Below are 22,934 nucleotides of genomic sequence, written 5' to 3'. Positions count from 1 at the left end.
CCACCAGGTTGGCTTTTAATTTTTTTTTTTTTTTTTTTTTTGGCAGTACTGGGGGATTGAACCCGGGGTGCTGTACCACTGAGCTACACCCACCATAGCCCTTTTTATTTTGAGACAGGGTCTTGCTAAGTTGCTGAGGCTGCCCTTGATCTTGAGATTTCCTGCCTCGGCCTCCCAAGTCTCTGGGATTACAAGTGTATGCCAACGTGCCTAGCATCCGGTTGGCTCTTTAATATGGGATACACAACAAAGAAGCCAGGAATTTGCCTAACAGGAATGAAGAGAAATTGGGAAAGAACGTTTATTTGCAGATTCTAGGAAGGTGGGTTACAAACAACGGCATATCTTAGGGTCTCTACATAACACTCCAGACCACTTGAAATACAAAAAGCTAATTAACTGTTCTACTTTAGAAAGTTATCTCCAAAAGTTCACGATTTTTTTTTTTAACTTACTGTAGGACACTAAATACAAATCCCACAGAATTAGGATAGGAGAAAAAAGCATTACCAATATTATGAAAATACATTTTGTGAAATGGTTTCCAGGACTGTAAACTTGGCAGATAAAGCATAACATTGAAAATACTTTTAGCCAAAGAAATCTGCTGATGCAAATTAAGTATATTTACAGGCCTAAAGACTGGGATAGAAACATCCTAACAGTATCACAAATATGCATTATACTACTTTGAATACTGAAAGCAAAATAGTTTAATATCTTATTGAGTAGTAGAAGCTTGTCAAAGAATACTCATAGAAAAGCAGCTTTTGAAATAAGAATGTATGTTTTTCAAAAATTACTTTTGAAAGACTAAAGCTCTATAGTTGATAAAACTATAAAATGTCTTTATGTATTTATATGGTGATAGAAATTGCAAAAGGCTTTATATTATACACATATGAAATTAACATCTTCCTGGTCTCAGGATTTTCATAAAATTTACCTTTTTTTGTACAATATGGCAATGCCAACAGCTTTAGAAAATATATCAGCCAACCAATCAACCAACCAACCATTGTTTCATTAGAAACGGCACCAAATCCAATGTCAAAAACATTACTTTATTTTTCTAGGATGAAATGTCCTATTACGTACAAAAAGAATTGCTGTTTAGAATTTGCCACAATTTGTTAAAAACATAGCAATCTATTGCCTATAGGTAGGAAAGTTCTTGCTGTAACAAGTTTTAAATGATTAAGCTCATATATATTTATATATATGTATATGAATAAATATTACAGAAATACTGTGACATGATGAGATGCAGAATAATTTTATAATTCATTAAAATGTAGAATTCTTGCATCGGCACAGTGCATACATATGTAACATTTTTTTAAAAACTAAAAGGACAAAATAACCTGTATTTAACTACTTCCATCTTAATACTTTTAGCAAAAACGTTGTTGTCCTGTTTCCATATCGAGCAGTTAGTTTCTTTAGTTTGTAAGCATAGGTTTAAGTGATATCTTTATGCACAAAAAGGAATGGGCTTCATCAGACAAAATTAACCCAGAACAACCCGTACACCTGAGCCTGTAATAAGAAAGAACTGGGAACTGTAGCAACATCTTTCTTTTAAGAAACTGGTCTGGGAAAGGTTTTGCATAGCAGGGCAATATTAAACAGATGGAAACTTTTAAAGAGCAGTAAAACTAGGTAAATTCCAGAATTCAATGGGACAAAGCTAATATGAATTGGTGCAAAACTAGGAAAAGTTTTGCAAAGCTGCATAATCCAACTCTGGCAGACTTTAGAGAAGCCATTATTACAACGCAGTAATACCACGTGTAAGGTTAGAACACTGAAAGGAAAAACATGCAAAATACACCTAACTCTCAAGTTTCCATTTTCTCCCTACTCCTGCCACTACTTTTCCTTACAAGGAACAAATCAACCCAACCGACAAATAAAAAAACACAGAGGGTGAGGTCATCTACAAATGCCCTTCGTACAATATAAGCAGCTGCCTGTAACTGGTAGTTTGACTGGAATCAGGAAGTACAGAGGAAGGCAATTTGTACTGTGTCGTATCCCCCTTATCACTGGTGCAATGTAACACCTGCAGATTTTCTGAGATGGTGACAACAAATTGGGAATTACACAACTAAGGGCCACTACTGTCCTGGAGAAACCCACCTGAGTAGAGCCTTCTGCCTTTCTCAACTGGCAGCCCTCCCTCTCCCACAAAGGCTTACAGACAATCATTAGCGCACATTCAAGGACACCTTCGTCTGTGGGAGAAAAATTATCTCCATTTATTTGTTTCATATACATCCATAGTTGAATTTTAATACAAAAAGAAAAAATTAGAATCTGACAAATGTTTACAAACAAGATACCTTCAAATAGATTTTGCTCATTTTAGCCTGGTGCGGAGTAAATGACAAACTGTACTGGTATATTCAAGGCAACAGAGTCTGTAGTCCAGGACCACTCAGTCCAACCTTTCTGCAAGCTTAATGTTTGTCTACCATGAATAATAAACTCATTGTTGATTCCCAGTTGTGTGTGTGTGCACATGTGTACATAGCAGCTCCTTTCATAGAAAGAAAAGACATCTAGAGGTCGTCTTGTACTTTTACCTTCAGGAATCATGATAAGATACAGGATGGATTACATGGAACCGGGGCTGGATTTTATAAGAAAAAATAATTAGCTGACAAATGAGGGCAGCAATAAAAAAGCGTCTTTTTTGCAACAATAAATAAATACAGTCAAAAGTTTTCTGTGAGACTCTAAACCAGCTTCTTCACTGAAGAGCAGACGTGGCATTTCCATGGAGTTACACTTGACCCCATAGTATCTTTTTTCTTGCTTTCTTTTTCTTTTTTTTTTTTTTTTTTTTCAATAAACAGTTTTCCCGCTTCTGCCACAATAGTAAAACCATTTGATCTTGACAAGATAATGGTGTCGTTGACTTTGCTTTTCCCTTGACCGTTGGACAAAATTGGCCAAGAATATAATTGGACTGTTATGACCAATAAAAATGAAGTTTAGGTCAAGTCTTGTCAGGATAACCTGACTAAAAACATCTGGCTCCTTAATTTAAAATAGTTCAGACAACCAGATTCTTGCTGTGTTTTATGTTAGGTTAACACGCTGAACTTTAAGAAGCTGTAGACTGCAGTTTGTTGTTATGAGACCTACAGAATACAGAGAAAAGGGAACAATTAAGCACCCTTCATTTTTGGAAACAATGATGTTACGTGGATGCCAAGGCAGTCAGTCTGGGGGAAGCAGCCATGTTCTTTCACTCATCCTTGGCAAGCAAATAGAAGAGAACAATTAAATTTTTAACCTATAATATTAAAACTTTTCACTGTACACTAAACATGATAGCTCACTGGAAAAAGCCAATATTTTAAAAAATATATATATTTGTCTAATAAAGATTACAACATTTTTAGCCAACGGGACAAATAGAGACATTTACAGAAGCTTTACCATTATAGAAAAAGGAGTGTGTGAGTGTGTGTGCACTGTGTGTATGTGTGTGTGTGTATGTGTGTCTATTTACATTGATTTGGGAAATATAAAGGAAAAATTATATTAAAAGAAGAGAAATAGTAATATTAAAATCACATTTTTCTATTAAAGTCCAGAAAGTCTTCTTTCTAGTTTCACAGTTTTATTCACAACTTTCGTTAGTAAACCAATTACTGTACAGTTACCAGGACTAAGTCAAAGTACTTTATATTGCAATAGCAGATAAATACAGTATTCCAAGAGTTTACAATTTTTAAATACATTGTTCAACATGGCTGCTAGAATAAATTTTTTACCACTATACATCTTTTTTTAACATTAAAAAATTATATTAACTAATCTCAACTTTTAGGGGGACAATTTTGAATTAGGTAATCACGTGGTACAATAAAACAGTGACCCCAACATCCAGTTCTGATTCCAGTTAAAAATTCAGACTAAAGATATCACAATCTGTAAGAAAAGAAAGAACATGGATGGTATAAATGATGAATTATATAACAAAGTGCAGTAATGAAAATGATGTGCAAACTATATTGGAGATCATAAATTAAAAATGGGGAAATGGCAAAGGAAATACTGGAAATGCATAAATCACGTTTCAATGATTGATAAATTTACTTATGTTTCATTCAGCCTCAAACCTTGCAATAACAGAAACTCCCTAAAAAGGCAGTAGTGAGTGGCCTTTATACAACTTTTTATTTAAGTGGAACTGAGCAAATGTCTCAATCTAGTTTCCATATTTTTAAATGAAAATTATGTTAACTTGAGTATATAAAAAGCTGCATTAAATAACTAGGGGACAAGACTTCCTAAGTGGTCCCTTTGGGCTGGGGTGTAGCCTGGTGGTGTAGGTGCACAGAGCAAAGGCCTGCGTTTGAGCCTAAGCACAACAACAACAATTAAAAAAAGGAAAAAGAAAAAAAAGTACTAGTGGCCCTTTTGTTGCACAAACTCGGCCACTAAGCCTCCTCTCCTTCCTCCAATTTCTCTGCTTTGCCACTCGGTTCAGGAACACTAGGCACTTTCCTCTCCATCAGCAGCTGCAACCGTTCACCTCAGGGTTCTGCCTGCAAGCTGGGCAGCAAGAGTGGGATTCAAATATCCCAGCTTCTGCCTTCTGAAGCCTTTCAATTTAAAAATGCAATTTTAGAAATTTTAATCAGAGGAATAACTGCATGAGGCACAAAGCTGAAAGCACGGGAGCAGAGGCTTGCGACGAGGAGTCATCCTCCTCTGCCCTATCTTCACTCAGCCTGACTCCAGGCTCCCTGAGGCCAAGTCCTTCCATCTCTTAGCTCTTTGGGTAGTCAGATTTCTTACACTGCTTTTTCTTGCTTTATCAACTTTATTTTATTTAAACCCTACTATGACAAAAGAGAACTGAGTTTTCTCATCCATTTTCTCACCCTACTTTTTAAAAATTTTATTTTTTTTAGTTGTAGATGGACATGATACTTTTTATCTACTTTTATGTGGTGCTGAGGATGGAACCCCGTGCCTCACATGTGCTAGGCAAGCGCTCTACCACTGAGTCACAACCCCAGCCCCTCACCCTTTTTTTCCCCAGGATGGGACGGTGTGTACTGGGGATTGAACTCAGGGGCACTCAACCACTAAGCCACATCCCCAGTCCTATTTCACACTTTATTTAGACAGAGGTCTCACTGAGTTGGCTTGGCGCCTCATTTTTGCTGAGGCTGGCTTTGAACTCGTGATCCTCCTGACTCAGCCCAGAGCCACCGGGATTACAGATGTGTGCCATGGCACCTGGCCTCACCCTACTTATTGAGCCAAGTTTTATTTCCCTGTAATCATTATATCTTTCTCTGCTTTGTCTATAGGTTGATTCTAAAAGCTGAAAAGCAATGCAGCAGTTGTATTATCGTCTGTGCATATCTTTCTTTGTTGCATTTTGTTTTTTGCTAAGGACGCATTCTTCTATAGCTTTTTGTTTTTCATGGAGTTTCTAATGGACTTTCTTTTTATTCCTTACATTTTTTGGGCTTAATCACCATCTTTTAAAATTTAATACATAAAACCATTTTCTTCCCCTATACACCCCTGTCTTGGGAGAATTCCATTCTCTTGCTCTAATTAGATGCTTGCTACACAGGCCTTCTGTACAAATGTCACCCCAGGTTAGAATTCTTGAACCTCTGCTTTGATTTGCTTCCTTATTTCTGCTAATGCACATATCTTAAAATAACTTGTTAAGACATAACTAAAATTGTATTTATTCTGCCTCTACATTTGATTGTTTGGCTGTACATAGATAACTAAGCTGAAAATGATTTTTCTTCAAACTTTTGGATGTATTCCTCCATAACCTTTTAGAGTCCCATACTGTAGTAGAAAAGTCTGGTGTCATTCTAGCTAGTATTTTTTATAGATTGCCTTCTGTAGAAGAGCTTTTTTCATCCTAGGCATTTAGAAATTTTACAGTGAGGATAGATCTTTTTCTATTTGTCCTCCTGTTTTATGATATTTACCAGTTGTTCTCCACTGACCTCAAGAATGTAAGTTCCATAGAGGAAAGGGCTTTACTTCATTCACTGCTAAATTCTGGGTTATTAGCAGGTTCTCAATAATTATTTGCTGAATAGATTTGCTTGGATATAAAGTGAATGGGGTATAGTAAGTAACAATTTATATTAGACTTGATAACTTCTTTTATCTGTTTTTTTTTTTTTTTTTTTTTTTTTTTGATACTATAGATTGAACCCAGGGGTGCGCCACCACTGAGCTATGTCCCTAGACCTTTCCATTTTTTAGTGTGAGATAGGGTCTCACTAAGTTGCCCAGTCTGGCCTTGAGCTTGAGATTCTTCCTGCCTTGGCCTCCTGAGTAGCTGGGATTACAGGCACCCAGCTTCATAATGTTGATTTTAATACTGGGTATAGAATCCCTTAGGAGTTCATTAGATAATATATAGATGCCCAGGCCCCAACCCCAGTCAAGGTCTACCAATCTGAAATGTCTAGGGACTAGTAAGCTGGCAGCTTGGTGAATGGGGTATAGTAAGTAATGAATCTCTATAGAATGGTAGCAGTTATCATAGGAAAGGAAACATGGTCTCTATGGAAAGGAAGAAAATCATGGGCTTGAGAAAGGAGTTGAGGTTCAGAAACAGATGGGCATGAAGGTAACAGTAAGTGACTTTCACACAAAGTTGCTCAATGATTTTATGTCATCAGATGTTTAAGGAGAGGCCTATGGATTTAAAGTCTAGTTTTACCTTCAGAACACATACCCAGAGAACAGAACATTTTATGATTTCAAAGACAAAGCACACATCAATCAAGGAGAACACCCCTCAGGTCTTCCCCTTAAGAAGAGGCATTTCTATTTCTTCAATCCCTTATAGGAAACGTTAAGAAGAGCTCTGCCTACCTGTGCACACACCCCTTGGCCTTAGGGTGGCAGCTTGCATTCTGGAAGCATGAGATAAATACTTTTGAATTTAAAAATTCTAATTTTTAAGCACACTAAAAACAGACCAGCAATTTCTCACTGCTGAGCCTGTCCACTTGTCCTAACAGTATAATGTGGAGTCTTGATTTTTTTTTTTTTTTTAAGCTTTTCACTTTAAGGTTCAAATTTACCATAAACTAAATTAGATGGATTCCTTGGATGGAACAGTATAGAGTTTGAGGAGATGAGTTAATTCAGAACCCGAGCATATGTGCTTACCTGCTAGCCTTGAATCCTTTCAATTTTTGTACAAAGAATGATTCAAGAACTTCTGCACACTGGTAAAAAGGGGAGTCACTTGGATTGTAGTAACGACAGTTATCAAAAATTTTGGTCATATCTGCCACAAATTCCGTCAGCTTTTCATAATATCGTCTTTGTACTCTTTCCTCCATGGTGGCAAGGTCTTCAAAACATAAAATGGAAACCATTTTCAAAGTTTTAAGGTTTTTTCCAATATGAATATGCCCTGCAGTTCTGATCAACTAGAATATACATTTATTGCTCAAACAGTCCTGGAGCCAAGCTGTTTTATCACTGGAGACTATTTTGCAATTCATGAAGAACATACCAGCATCTTTTCAAAATTTTGTTTTTGACTGGGGTTTTAAAATAGAAAAACTGGTTGTTGTTAAGAAGGTTCTTGTACTTTTAATTAACTACACAGAACAACTCTTCATTCAGCTGGTTTGAGGTAAAGGAAACCACATCAACAGGATCTATGCATGTCTAAGTATAATAAATTTTCACATGTAAAAAATTACATACAGTACAGAAAGAAGTGGGAATCTAGAATTATGAGCAAAATCTCTGTATTAGTGATTTTGTGATTCTGTATTAGACTTAAATATTTTCTTTATTCCCTTTCATTGCTGCCCTATATTTATAAAAAGTGATACTAACTTACCATTCATACAGTAGTAATATAAATTATTACTAAAAATAAATGCAAGGGAACATATTAGCCGTTATGAATAAAAATAACTGGTTTTTAATAGTTCAAGCAGGATGCAGAAACAACAAAAATCATTACAGTGGTAGATAGGTATAATATTTAGTTTCAGGATGGGAGCTGGTCACCAGAGACACCAAGGTATGATTAGAGGGCTGGAACTTTCACCCCCACTTGTGACCTCAAGGGAGGGGAAAGGGGCTGAAGAATTAAGTTGATCACCACTGGTCAATGATACCTATGCAATGAAGCATTCATAAAAATCTAAAAGGACTAGGTTCCAGGAGAATCCAGATAGCCAAGGATGTGAAGGTTCCCAGAGGATGGTGCCCCATACTTCCCCATACTTTGTCCTATTCATTTTTTTAAGTTGATGTTCATCTCTATCCCTTGTAATATCCTTTAAAATAAACCAGTAAACATAAATGTTTCCTTGAGTTCTAAGAATCACTGTAGCAAAGTAAGGGAAGTGAGGAAGGGGTTGTGGGAATCCCAATTTATAGTCTGAAATGTAATATCCTGAATGATCTCTGGTAAAGAGCCAATGTTACAATTTAAAAAAAAAAAGTCTTTTTTTTTTTTTTTTTTTAGGTGTAAATGGACACAATACCTTTAACTGATTAATTTTTTTATGTGGTTCTGAGAATCGAACCCAGTACCTCACACATGCTAGGCAAGCACTCTACCACTGAGCTACATCCCCAGACCCCAATGTTACAATTTTAATTTCTGCTGTTAGGAGAATGAAAGTGGTTCTGTAACTCTTCATGTCTTTACTACCAGTTTGAATTTTTTTCTATTTGTTCCCTATTCATGTATTTTGCCCATTTTTCTCTTGAGATATCCATATTACTGTCATTGTTACTTAAGGGTTATTTATAGCTCTTATTACAGGTTGCACACACCAGTAATCCCAGCAACTTGAGAGGCTGAGGCAGGAGGACTGCATGTTCAAGACTAGCCTCAACAACTTCAAGACCCTGCCTCAAAAAAATAAAAAGGGTTGGGGGCGTGGCTCAGTGGTAAAGCACCACTGGGTTTGATCCCCAGTACCAACAAACAAAAAGCTACTGTTAATTTTTCCTGTTAGTTCCTTCCTAACTCCAGAGGAAACAACTTTCAATTTAGTCTGTATCAGTCCATACATTTTCTATGCATTTCTAAACACATTCACATACTCTAAATACACAACTGTTTACTGCAAGGTACTGTTTGGTAATGTTCATTTTTCTTCCTCTAACAACATGTATTAGAGATCTATGTTATCTTCCTGCATCTACAGAAGAGGTACACACAATGTTTACCTTCATGATATTAACAAAATTTTGAGAAAGGGAAAGAACAGAAAAACAACCTAGTTCTTCAAGAAAAGAATTGTGGTTAAAAAATTAAGGTATATTTAATTACTAAACTATAAAATACCACTGACAATGTTTTGAACATGACTGACTTAGGAACATGTTTGTATAGGATTTCCTGTCTCTCTTTCCATCTCTAAATTTTCTACAATTAATAAGTATAATTTTTTATTAGAATTCATTAATTTATTTTAACAAACAACTCTCGTTCCTTCTCAAAGACTACGTGAACCTGAAATATGTTCAATGTTTAATTCCTCTGATCTTCCACAAGAGGAGCACAAAGGTAATCAGCAGAGTGGCCTCGGCCAACTGTGGCCCCACGTAGGTGGTAGTTCCGTAAGACCATATTCCCAGGGGTGTCAGTCATTTTAGCTTGTGCAACACGGTGCTCCTGCCATGGCGAAACTGTCTAAGCACCTCGTCATTAAGCAACAGGTGATGCCGCTTGTTTATCAGACAGCTCCAACCAAGTCCCCTTACTTCTTTATGATGTCCCCTCATTTAAGTTGCCACCACACACAAATCCTCCCCACTTAAAAAATGCTTTGCTGGTTTTTGGAGCACAATTCTTTCATCAGCTGAAACTAATCCTTTAGCAGCTTTGGTAGCTCTTATCTGTTTTAATTTTTGTAATCTTTTTTAGAAATACATTACTTTTTAATATAATCACTTGTAGCTGTTCATCTTAATATAGTCAGTTATAGCTACTACTTATTATCATTTTTTTCTGGAAAATGAATCTATATTCTCTTGCAGGTCTATCAGCTTTGCTCTCAGGAAAATATGAGGAAGAGGTGACAGCGTGGAGGAGAGGGTCAGACATTTATCCTTCATACAGCTGAGTAATACTCCACTCACATCATTTAATTTAGTCACTCCTCTGCTGATGGTCATTCATTTCATTTCCAGTGCTTTTGGAATTATAAGCACTGTTGCAATGAATACATACTTGTTTGTGCACACATGACACCTAAGAAATGAAATTGCTGGGTTCAGGGGCAAGCACATTTAAGCTTTACCAGATACTCCCAATTTACCTCTCAGAGTGACCATACCAATTTACACTCCCATCAGTCTTGCTCAAGATATCCTCATGATGTAAAAATTTTATATGGATATTGAGACTTCCAGAAAAAACTTTATCTTCAACTCAGGTACTTACCCATAGGCTCCTTAATAACACCATAATAATCTGGTGCATCATTAGGGTCTACTGGTTCAAGGAAAGGCCAGGCCATCTTATGAGCCTATGATAAAAAACAGGTATCATTACTATCAGTAGAAATACTAATTCTATTTCAGTTTCTCAGGTGAATTACCATACCAAGAAACCCTTAAATTCTAAAAGTCAGCTTTAAATCTGAGATGAAATTATTAATACTAGATGATTTCTGCTCTAGTTACAAGTTACCTAAGGTGAGTGCACTCTACAATTATGGCTCTCAAAAGGTTGGTCTGAGGACCTTGGTGTGGGGGGAGGAGCACTGGCTTAGGAGTCACGACATCTGTGCTCTGGTTTCTGCGTGAATGACCTGCCAACTGAGTGAAGCTGGCATGCAATCACTTCTGTAAAGCTGGTGTGGATGGGTTCAAAGTGTTGAATGGTTACCACTGCCGGGTAATGAGGTGGCAAAGATGTGATGTTAAACAACATTCAACCACTATCGAGTCTCTGGTTCTCCTTTCAGCTCCTCCCATTTCTGTGATTCTGATTACAACAGAAGAAAAGTTTCAGTCTGCTGCTCTGTGTCTTGCATACTTCTCTAATACTCCCTAATCTTGTAAACCACGTAGATCCCCTCACTTTTTTTTTTTTAAACAAAAGAATAACTAAAATTTAATCAAATTCTTCCTGACCTATGGCCATGAGATAAAATTTTAAGAACAGAATTTAAGTCAAAAACAAGTGAGCTGTTTTAACTCAGAGTGTTAGCTAAACGACAGCTGAGGTGGGATGTGGACATGGGAAGCCCCTCGCTTATCAGGCTCTTCACTCCAAGAGCTGGGAGTCAGCAAACAGCCACGAATTGGAAGATCAAAAGTTCAAACCCTAGAAATGTTTCCAAAATCAGGCAGGTTGGTTTCATTTTCCCAAGCTGGGCACAGTGGCTTCTCACCTGTAAGGAACGCAGCACCCTTTTCAAGCCCTCATAATCTTTCTCGGTGAGTGGCGTGAGCACTGTCATGGCATCCTCTGTCGACTGGCACTGTGGACAGACATACTCATCAATGAGCTCTGCCTCACTTTGCAAGATGCCAACACAGCGCCCATGGTACCAATTCTGACACCGATCACAGCCAATATAAAATCTGCAAGATCCGAAATGGAAATGTGAGTCCAAAACACATGGGATAACATTGGTTATAATTTACTTTTAAAAACAATAAAACATGCAAGAGAGAATTTGCTAAACTCTGGGGTATAATTTTAGTATTATGGTTGTTTAAAAACTCTTGAGATTGACATTCCAACGTGTTAATTTAGTATTTTTGATGTTAAGAACAAGCAGTAAAAGTTTAAGAGAACTGTGTAATATTGGAGAACCAATCTGAAGAAAAATATAAAACATTTCATTGATTTTAAAGTTCAAAACAAAATAAAGCCAGAAATCTTTCAACTAGTACCATATCAAATGGGAGTTCAGAATCCTATAAGCTAATAACAGAGTCTCAGAGCTTGTACCCAAATTAGCAGTTTTCTAACCTACAATAAAGCACCATTTCAAACACTGATAAAGTCCAAACAAATCAGGCTATTTTAATCTCATTAATTTCTATGTTACATATTAAAGAATCAAAACTGCCATTAAACCACATTTTTCCCAAAGCATCTCAAGCATTCACTATGAAGCAACATAAATTTCGAAGGGGAGGTAAAGAGGGAAAAAGAGAAAAAAAATTGGAAAGGAATTTGTATTGTAAGTGTATAATATATGCAGAAAAATATCTTGCTTTTTATTTAAAAATAAATAAGTAACCAGTCAGAGCAATTTGGCTTCCTAAATTATTAAATATGATGGTCTTATCAGAACTCACTGTGACTCATCATAAGGTGTTCTGCAGATACAGTACAATTCCTCACTGCTGCCCTCTTGTGCCCGTTTACAATCATTACAGATGTACACATCCATTTTCTTAGCCTCCTTTTCTGTGATGCCAACACATTCTCCATGATACCAGTTAGTACAAAGATCACAGCCAATATAGAACCTAAAAGTATTCACAATGAAAATGACAATGTAATTGTCATTTTGAGCTGCATGGTACTTAAATCTGTCTTCCCGGCCCTGATTCACTTTTCTTACAGGATAACTTTCTGCAGTAAGTCAGCTAAATACCCTGAATCCAACCATGCTAACCCTAGCAAACTACAGCATCTGACACTGTATCAAATGTGGAAACATAAGGTCACTCACATCAATTTCAACAAACACACTGTTTAGTGAAATATGGGTCTTTAAAAAACATACTGGAATTTGAAAAAATAAACAACACACTGATGGTAATGTCTTCCTCTTAATGAATGTGTGTAAAACTATAACAGGCACAAAAACCAAAGCCAAAGAATCGAAGACTTACATCTGTCAAACCTATTCCACAAAAGCCATTTCAATATCAGGGCTATTTCTTAGATAGGTTTGAAAATGTATCTCACAATTTAAATTTGAAAACAAAGCAGAAAGCGCAAACACCAAGTAGAAGTTACACTACAAGGAACATGCAAGGTCAGCCAGGTGCAGAAGATAAATGGTCAAAACATGATATGAAGAAGAAAACTAAAAAGGTACATGTAGTAATTCACTTTCTACCAAGTTTCCTACATAAACATTGGCATTTAATCTAACCTTTCATAAAGGAGCATGACATGGGCCAGTTCTGCAGTTCATACCATGTATGTGACAATGTGGAGAGCTAACTGGTAAGGAGTGCTGAAGGAACTGCTTCAACTCAAATGGGGACACACGGCGGGGAGAACGATGTAAAACAGTTCTGTGGAACCCCAAGAGGTTCTGTAGCATTGGCAAGGTGAGGCTGTGCAGGTATGTAATGGTACGCAACCTCAAGGAGTTTGTGATTAGGCACCCTAATGACAAACATCAAAGTGTCTCTAACAAAGTGTTGACAGGCCCTCTGCTGAAACCACGCCGAGTCAAAGTCAGTCAATGTGAGTCACAGAGACTCAGACTGGCCTTGCCGACACCACTGACACCTTCTTTCTACCAAGACATTTCTTGGTAAATCCACCTGGAAGAATGGAAATGGGTCCTCAGGCTTCAAACTGACCTGCTTCACAAATATGAGGGAATAACACATAGTTACGTGGTTTATCCTGTTACCAATGTTTTCTTTTGAACTATGAGGTTAGTCACATGATATTCCCTGTCACAGGTGGAGAATCTTCTGAGGCATTTCTCTACATTGCCTCTTCAGTGTGGTAGGCTGTGTGTTCTCCGAGTAAGAGCAGGACTTGAATTCCAACTTTCTTTCCAGTAACAGGGACTGAACCCAGGGGTGCTTTACCACTGAGCTACCTCCCCAGCTCTTTTAATGTTTTATTTTGAGACAAGGTCTGGCTAAATTGTCAGGCTGTTCTATAAATTGCCACTGTCTTGCCTCAGACTCCTGAGTAGCTGGGATTACAGGCCATGCACCACCATGCCCGGCTTGAATTTCAATTTTTAGTCACTTTCACTAGATTCTCAAACCAGGATGGTTTGGTACGAGAGATTAGGAAATACTCCTAAAAAAATACTCATTCCAACTAGAACAGGGAATGAATGAACCGGGAATACTTGAAATGTTAATGATGACAAACTGAAAAATATGAAATATCCACAAAATAATGAGGCAATCTCAGTAGAATGAGCACACATACATGTGCACCTCATTTTATGCAACTCAGATATTCCAAAAAAGTTGTGTATGAAATGAATTTCTATGATTTGAATACTTTTAACAGGCCAAAGAACCCTTATTATTTAAAGAAATTCCACAAGCAGATCTTTTTATAAAGAAAGTAACTCATGTTCTGATTTGTTTAAGGAATCATTTAGTAGGTCTTGCTTAAAGTGAGGCACACTTATACCAAACTGAGGGACAAATCAGTTAACAGGGTTCCACTCTTTATGCTATGTATAATTTCTAATGTAAGACAATGAAAAGTGAAGCTGCCTAAACTGATCTGTGTTTAATTCAACACAAAAAGTGTTTGTCTAGCGTTTGCAGACAGATGATAGTGCAGCCCTGCAGCGCGGGAGCAGCCACAACACTGCCACTCAGACATCATTAAGAGACAGCTATCTATCCTACGTAGTGGTCATGCACCCCATTAATGTTAGAATGTTTCATGTCAACATTCTAATTCTAAATGATCATTTTTTTAAAAGCACAGACTTTTTGGCACTGTAAAAAAAATATTGTGATTAATTGCGGCTTTAAAAACTGACTTATGCTTGAATGTTCAAAATAAAAATTAAATATTTAATGATAGTAATGACAAAAAAAAAAAAGAAAAGAAACTACATTTATGGATTACTGTTTCTAAAGTCTTATTTATATCACCAAATACAAGTCACAACTGTCAAAAACAGCTTCCAGCTGCCAAGGTTATTAAATTTTTGAGTCTTATACTTGAGGAATGGGTAAAAGAAAATCCCCCCCCTTCCCCCCGAGACAGGGTCTCCTTTGCCCAGGCTGGTCTTGAACTCAAGGACTCAAGGGATTTTCCCACCTCAGCCTCCTGAGTGCTGGGTGCAGGCAAGTACCACCGTGATCAGTTTTAAAAGATAATTTTATGTTATAAAATTTTCTGATTTTTGTTCTCATTAAGATGTTTGAAACTTTGACAAAAAATATTAAGTTGCAGGATTTCAATACAAAAAAGAATTGCTTAAAACAAAACAATAAAAAAGGGAATCACTCAAATTTGAAGCCTCTTGAACCAGTCTCATTCAGATGGATTCTAGGATTTGGAGACCCTAGAAAGGACCATCTTGGTTCTGGGCATCAATGGTAATACACTTCCTCCAGAAGATTACTGATGGATTTGGAGTTAATTCAGAGAGAACAGGAGGAAGCAAAGGAGCAACAGAAAGCTTGCTTTTGACAGAAAAGAATATAACGAAGGACACAAGACTTGTAACTATGTGAAATGGCAAATTTTACTTTACAAGTGTTAAGAACACCATACTCAAGATCAGAGATATAACATTATTATCCTCCCAATGGATGATTTTTGCTTATACTGTTACCAATATACACATTTTCTTCAAAACTGATAATTTAACAGCTAAAACTTTAAAGAATATGAACTAGAGTTAAAAAATCTACTCACTTAGATTCATCATAAGGCGTTTTACAAATACAGTAAAGCTTTGTGTCCTTCTTCGTTTCCTTTGAGGTAGTAGAAATCATTTTCTTCTTCTTGGACTTTGAGCTGGAGTCTTTCTCCTCTTCCCGCTTCCTTTTCTGGGAAGCTGCAGGCAGTGGGGGCGTGGGGAGGAGGGCCAAGTGCTGGGGAGGGGGCGCTGCAGGAGGTGAGGGTGGAGGGGGTGGGGGGGCTGTGGCCACGGATGCTGGGGGAGAGGGTGCTGCCACTGCACTGGCCTGCACCGCCTGCACCAGGTCCTTCTCCTTCTTCATTTTCAGATCTCTCCTGAGCTCTTCCTGTTGTCAATTAAAGACAATGTAAGAGGATCATTAGAAATACGTACCAGCACGACCTGGCCAGGTGGGGCTACATGACCCCCGCTTCCTGCCATAGTTCAATTTCGGTCTGATGAGAGAGTTTCAGTAATTCTAAGAGTTTTATTGCTATATCTTAAGCCCAATTAAAACAATCAGAAATAGAAAATGAAGAAACTATTAGATCTCTTTGAGGGAGATCAGAGAGAAAGATGAGCAAATGCCTAGAAAGAACACCCCTGCCAGACAGCCCTTGTCCTGTCCGGGTTATTTCAGTGGTTGCTTAGGGTACTGCTTTTGTAGCTGTTCGCATTCTTGTCCTTACAGGGAGACAGGACGTGGACTGAACATGAGACTCAAATGCATTCTGACCAGTACAAAGTGAATGAGACAGATCAGCCCTCAATCAAGACTGGGGGCAGCTAGCACCAAAACACATGGTTTTCTCAGTATGAGTTTTGCCGTTAAGTTAAAATCTGACTTTTTCACATGAAATACTCCTTAGACAGAACTCTGCTCTCCAGAACTTCAACTTACTCTTGGAAATAGTGAGTAAAGAAAACTGGGTTACTCCTGAGAAAAACCACTGCGATCAACAACTATGAACACAGTGCAAATAACCACCGCCATGAACAAGAGAATCTCTTAAAATCTGAGGTATTTATAAACTTCCACAATAAATCAAAATACCAAACATGTTTTTTTAATCATTGTTAATTTCCTTCCAAAAATTTTTAGGCGTTCAGGTCAACCATTTATAGCTCCCATTTCCTTCGAAGAATTTTCTACAGGCTTCTAAATAATCCCCTCCCCCTTAAAAAAAGAAAACTATCCCACTGATCTTAGAGTTATACTGAGAAGAATTATTCTTTTAAAAATACTAATAAACATTTGAAGTTATTCTAGGTATTAAAGGTTTACAAAGGGGGAGACTTTTGAATCTCTCATTCATATGATGGAATAACTGAGTACACTGTTCACTACTTCTGATCCCATTTTCGCTATTATAGTAGTTTTGCTTAAATTCTAAAGACACAGAATAGCTTCCCCATAGCAAAATGAACAAAAGAAGCTGCTCTAACTGGTAATTTAAATGAATTCCTGGACCTACAGGAGTTACACAGATTTTAAAGCAGACACTTAGCCATGTGCGGTGTGCACACCTGCAATCCCACTAACTCAGGAGGCTGAGGCAGAAGGATTCAAAGTTCGAGGCCAAGCTTAGCAACTTAGGGATACCCTGTCTCAAAAGTAAAAAATAGAAAGGGTTGGGGGAGTAGATCAGTTGTATAAGTGCCCCTAGGTTAAATCCTCAGTACCATTCAAATAAACAAACAAAATATGAAAAAATAAAGCAGAGACATCATGAAAAGAGAGGTCTATGAAAAGATAAGGGAGGGAGGAAGTTCGTTTCAAGGATTTGTCTGAAGAAAAGGTCCATGAATCTGGGAAAAACAACACAGCAGTTTACCCTGTACCTTTCACCTCTGCCACCATGCCCTAAGGTACCTTAGTAATAATCATGATGTTAGTACTTTGGGAAGCTAACATACATCAGAAAAATTCTATCAAACAAACCTGAATGCCTTACTTAACGAATCCATTATCTCTGTAAGAGCCTAGAGACAGTCTGGAAGTGAGAAGGTTAGTGGTGTGACTAACTCAACAGACCTTTTATATTTAAAAAGACAGAAAGAATGTACTTGAGTTTAATTTTCTGAACTTATATACACACAGCAACAAAATATTACAAAGAGCAAAGAGAGAAGATATGCCTGAATAAAATATAAATAATTCTCTGGAATGGGGACACAAAACTAAGCAGGGATAACACTGCAGGCCTGCTGGGCTCTAGGTTCAGAACCAGAAAGTGGCAGCCAACCCACAGCAGGGGACAGGCCCAAGAAAAGCCTCCTGGGACTGGAGGCTGTGAACAGGCTTCCTACTGGAAGCTAAGGTTGGCTGAGCAACACTGGGCTTCAAGAGAGGAAGCAAAAATCCAACTCCCATCAAGATGAGCTTGCAACACTCAAATGCCAAAAAATGAAAACACAGAATGTGAAAAAAGGCAACCAACAAAATCAATAGCAGAACCTGAATGTACTACAAATGAAATTAATTTTATAAAGTAAATTGACAAAATTTACATGTGTCTACCATACTCAAAGAGCTAAATAAATATGTGTCAAAAGACAAACAAGAAATATTTTATCAAAAATACAAGCAGGGGCTGGAGTTGTAGCTCAGTGGTAGGGTGCTTGCCTAGCACTGGTGCTTGTGAGGCACTGGATTCTATCCTTAGAATCACATAAAAATAAAGGTATTATGTCCATCTCAACTAAAAAAGAAAAAGGCAGGGAGAAAGGCAGAGGGATAAAAAGACAAAGCAAAGATTTGTAGGACAGCAGAACTATTCTGTATAATACTGTAATGGAGGACAGAAAACATACATTTATACAAGTTTATAATAGAACACAGAGTGAAACAATGTAAACAATGACTTTGGTCAATACTGGCTCATCAGTTGTAACAAAAGTACCACACTAATGCAAGATATTAATAATAAGGGTGACTGTATGGGGGTTGTAGGGACTCATAAGGAAATTCTCTGTACCTTCTGCACAAATGTACGATTGCTGTAGAAAATAAAGTCCCCTCCCCCCCACTTTTTTTGGTGGTACCAGGGATTGAACCTAGGGTCACTTTGCCACTGAGTTACATCTCCAAGTTTTTTAAAAAATTCTGAGACAGGGTCTCGCTAAATTGCTTAGGGCCTCGCTAAATTGTCAAGGCTGGCTTTAAATCTAAGATCCTCCTGCCTCAGCCTCCAAACTCGCTGGGATTACAGACATGCACCACCACACCCAGCTGCAACTTAAATTTCAATATTTGTTGAATGAATCAACATCACACTACATATACTATTTTATAACCTATATTTTTTGTTTGAGCATTTACCACTGATAATTTCTCAAGATTAATAAACAAATACCAATCCCTTACTGTTTTGTTAAAATGTAATTCTACTTTGTGCAGAGACTAGTTGTTCTCAACTGGGGATGGTCCTCAAACAGCCTAGAGAGTGTTTAGAATATAGGTGGAGGGGGCTGGGCCACCTTTTCAGTAGTTAAAATAAGGGGGATGCTACAAGCATTTGGTACCCAGGGTTGAAGATACTAAACTTCCAACAGTATAAAAACTAGCCTAGTCAAAGTGTCATACTGTTCTTGCTGAGAAAGGTTGATTACCAATCTCCACTTTGCAGACCTGAGAGTGATTATAAATTTTTGTTGTTATTAACACTTTAACGAATGACCCTGTCCAGACAAACCTCTTAGACAAATCTCTTGTCCAGATGATTTAGATGAATTTCTAGAAGTTAAATTATGGATTAGATGACATCTACATTTTAGACACGCACTGATGAAATGTGGTTTAGAAATAGTATTTTCTCTAAAAAATGGTGTTTTCTCTTTCATTAGTACTTATGCTGAGTATCTTTGTTTATGTTTACCAGGAACTAGACTTTCTACCACATTGTTTATCTTTCTCTTATTGACATGAGTGCTATGAACTTTTGGAATACCAATTCTGTTGTACACAGAAACTATTTTTTTCTTATTTGTTATAATTTTTAATACTGTTTACAGTATTTTTCCTTCTTACAACACTTACAACTTGTTTTTCCAAGGTTTAGTAGTGATCTTCCCTCCTCATTAAAATGACAATTTTCTTGTAGTATTTTTGTGATTTTTTTTTTTTTTTGTTTTTTTTTTTTCAGTGCTGGGGTTTGAACCCAGAGCTTTTTGCTTGCAAGACAGACACTCTACCATCTGAGCTATATAAATCCCCAGCCCTGTGATTTTCTTTTATACATTTAAATTCTTGATCTATATGAAGAGTATCTTAATCTATAAGGTAGGAGGGCAGTATTTTAAATTTTCTTTTGCTACTGTGAAATGGCACTTTTATGCATGACACACTGACAATGGTCACAGTTTCAATGTTTAATTGTAGTTGAATGCTTTGCTGAATTTTCTCATAAATTTAAATCATTTTCTCAGCCAAGTACAGAGGCACACACCTGTAGTTCTAGCCTCTTGGGAGGTTGAGCCAGGAGGAGGATCTTAAGTTCAATGCCAGCCTAGGCAATTTAATGAGAGAGATACTGCCTCACAAGGGGGTGGTGGTGCCTGGGGCATAACTCAGTGGTACAGACCCCTGGGTTCAATCACCAGTATGAAAAAAGAAAAAGAAAAAGAAAAAAAAAAAAAAAAAAAAAAAAGATTTAAGAAACTTGGGGTTTCAATGTAATAATCACATCACACATAATAACGATTTTGTCTTCTTTCTTTCAATTTTTGCCTCTTATTTCTTTCTCTTGGCCTAACACATTAGGCAGAACTTCCCAAGATGCTAACTAATAATGATGCCCGTTGGCACTGTTGCCTGGTTTCTGACTTCAGTGGGAAGATCTCCAGTACTGTAGTTATGTAATGTTGCCCACTGGTCTGGTTGATATTTTCTTTGTATTTCTCACCTAAAACTGTAAAAGACATTTTAAAAAAAAATTTTGTTTTTAGTTGTAGATGGACACAATACCTTTATTTTATTTATTTATGTGGTGCTGAGGATGGAACCCAGTGCCTCACACATGTGAGGCAAGCACTCCACCACTGAGCTACAACCCCAGCCCCTGTACAAGACATTTTATGAGAAGTTTTCAATCACCTACTGTCTTTAAAAAAGTCATGCATGACTGCTCCCCCCGTCATGAGAGTGCAACGAGAGGGAGGAAACAGCTGTGTCAATATGCGCAAGTATTCAAATACCTTCTTCCATTTTCCAATAAATCCCCCAAGAAAGTAGTAGATTAGCAACATTTTCAGAAATAGTTATAAGTTAGGGGAAAATCTGTCTTTTAAAAGACACACTTTATTTTTCATACTTATAACATTATTTTGCAGTACTGTCAGATCTTTCTTGTGGGACTTGGCTCCTGGTAACTTTTGGCAGGATGATGTCACAGACAATAAAAGTTACTCCCAACAGAGTTCTAAAATATTAATCAGTGGATTAATCTCTCAGAGTGGCCAGTTCAGAGAATATGGTATAAAAATACACTTAGAAAAGCTCTGTTGTTTCAAAAGATATGTATGCCTTTTTTACTCTATGTACACCATACGCACAACTGTAAATTCGAGAAAATAAAGCTAACATTTTAGGCTTAATCAGAAATTCAAGGCAAAAAAGAATAACCTGAGACACTAAATACTGACAGAAGTAAAAGATACACCCTCTTACCTGCACTTCGATTTGCAGATCTTTGTCTAGGAGCGCTCTCTTTTTCAGGATTTCGGCTTTGAGTTGCTCTTTGTGTTTGAAGAGCAGAGCAGAGAGCTTGGTAGCATTCTGCTTGCTACGTTTCTGTTCCACGCTCTCCTCACGCTTCCGTTTTTTGGCTGCCTGTTTTTCTTCTTTATCTATCTTATCCAAAATATACTTCATCACCTGGTTACAGACAATCATTCTAGAGAAAAATATACAACCTATGTAATGCTGGGTGTTTCAATCTGCAAGGTTTAAGACATGAGTCTTCTATGTCCCTACAGATGATATGCAAACTTTCTGCAACTGTAAATCTTCAAAGAGTGACTCAAACCCAATAAGAGCAACTATTAGTGCCAAGTCTTCTCAGTTAATGAACTTCAATCAAGACAAATACAAAATCAGAATTCTGGTGCACATACAGGCTAAAGAGAAGAGACCGACACGGAAGGAGGCCCTGTGTTTCTCCCTACCTTTGATTCTCTTCTCTTTCAGCTGGAGTCATGGTCTTTTTCTGTTTTAAATGTTCTATTACAGCATTATGCTTCATCACCACCTTTAGAACAGAACAAATCCAAAAATGCACATTTTATAATGACCACAGGTTAGTTACTTCACAGACAACAGCAGTAGAAATCAGAGCACACGTTTTCCAAAAAATGCAAAGAATTTTATATCGTTAACACAAGTAAAATTAACAGTTACCAGAAGGGCTACATGTGGGGTATCATGTTAAGGTAGGCACTTGACAATACTTTTTTTATTCCTTATAACAACACTGACCATAGCTATAATTTCATAAGTAAATAAATTTTGAAACATAAAGAAATTAACCAAGTAGTATGAGATTAAATAATAAGTAATAAAGCCAGAATTTTCACCCAATTATCATGCCCCAAAGGCCATATTTTTAACATTATGCTTCCTTCCCAGGCATATATTTTAAAGAATTGTGTTCCAACCCCCCACTTATATAAAGATTAGGAAGAAAGATACTAGAAAAAATTTCAATTTGAAGATCACAGAGTACCGAGAGCTGTACTAAAGACATATAAACAAATTACATAACTTCATTTTTATAGGAATATTACCTTACATCTTTAAAATCACATACATGACCTCATTTAATCATTTAATAATCCTCTGTGGCTGCAAAGAAAGGAGTTTTAATGAGATAGCTCAGGGTTAAGAGAGTTTCATGACTTGGTAACACTTGGAATCCACACTCAAATTCCTGCCTCATGCTAAATAGAGTGCACTGTAGGCGAAAAGCAAAGTTTTCTCCAGTAATGTTACAGGATGCTGTATGTGTGACTGCATTTTAGTGGAATAATTCTAAATCATCTAAATTGCCTTGCTTTACTAAAATGCTAGTACCAGATGTCTTTACATGGTGCCACTTTTTATTTAAGCTATGGAACAGTATTCAAAACATTTTTTACAAAGGTGTGGCTAGAAATGCAAAAGAATTTAATCTCTCTACAATTTGTATAGTCTCTATGTAAACTAAGGAATGACAACTGTAAATAACTTCAATGAATTACTATAATGCCTGAAGTAGCTTTAAGGCTTAAATTTTCAAGTTTTGTATTAATGATATTTTAACTCAGAATTCTTCTTCCCCTCCTAGTTCTCCCAAA

At 37.1% G+C, this 22,934-nt stretch overlaps 1 protein-coding gene across 1 annotated transcript in view; it reads right to left on the bottom strand.

Annotated features, from left to right (window-relative positions):
• Window positions 1–2,808: 2,808 nt before the first annotated feature.
• The window catches only part of Bptf (bromodomain PHD finger transcription factor), a 135,573-nt gene continuing 115,447 nt past the window's right edge, over window positions 2,809–22,934 (bottom strand). Inside the window, 7 exon segments of the mRNA XM_047546629.1 lie at window positions 2,809–3,149; window positions 7,189–7,375; window positions 10,445–10,529; window positions 11,400–11,592; window positions 15,617–15,948; window positions 21,271–21,496; window positions 21,768–21,850. Of these exon segments, the coding sequence (XP_047402585.1) occupies window positions 3,113–3,149; window positions 7,189–7,375; window positions 10,445–10,529; window positions 11,400–11,592; window positions 15,617–15,948; window positions 21,271–21,496; window positions 21,768–21,850 (1,143 nt within the window). The 3' untranslated portion in view covers window positions 2,809–3,112.

Source organism: Sciurus carolinensis, chromosome 3, assembly GCF_902686445.1.
Source record: "Sciurus carolinensis chromosome 3, mSciCar1.2, whole genome shotgun sequence".
In the NCBI taxonomy this organism is placed as follows: domain Eukaryota; kingdom Metazoa; phylum Chordata; class Mammalia; order Rodentia; family Sciuridae; genus Sciurus; species Sciurus carolinensis.
The sequence above is the reverse complement of the archived record's forward strand: the minus strand, read 5'-3'. Positions and strand labels throughout refer to the sequence as shown.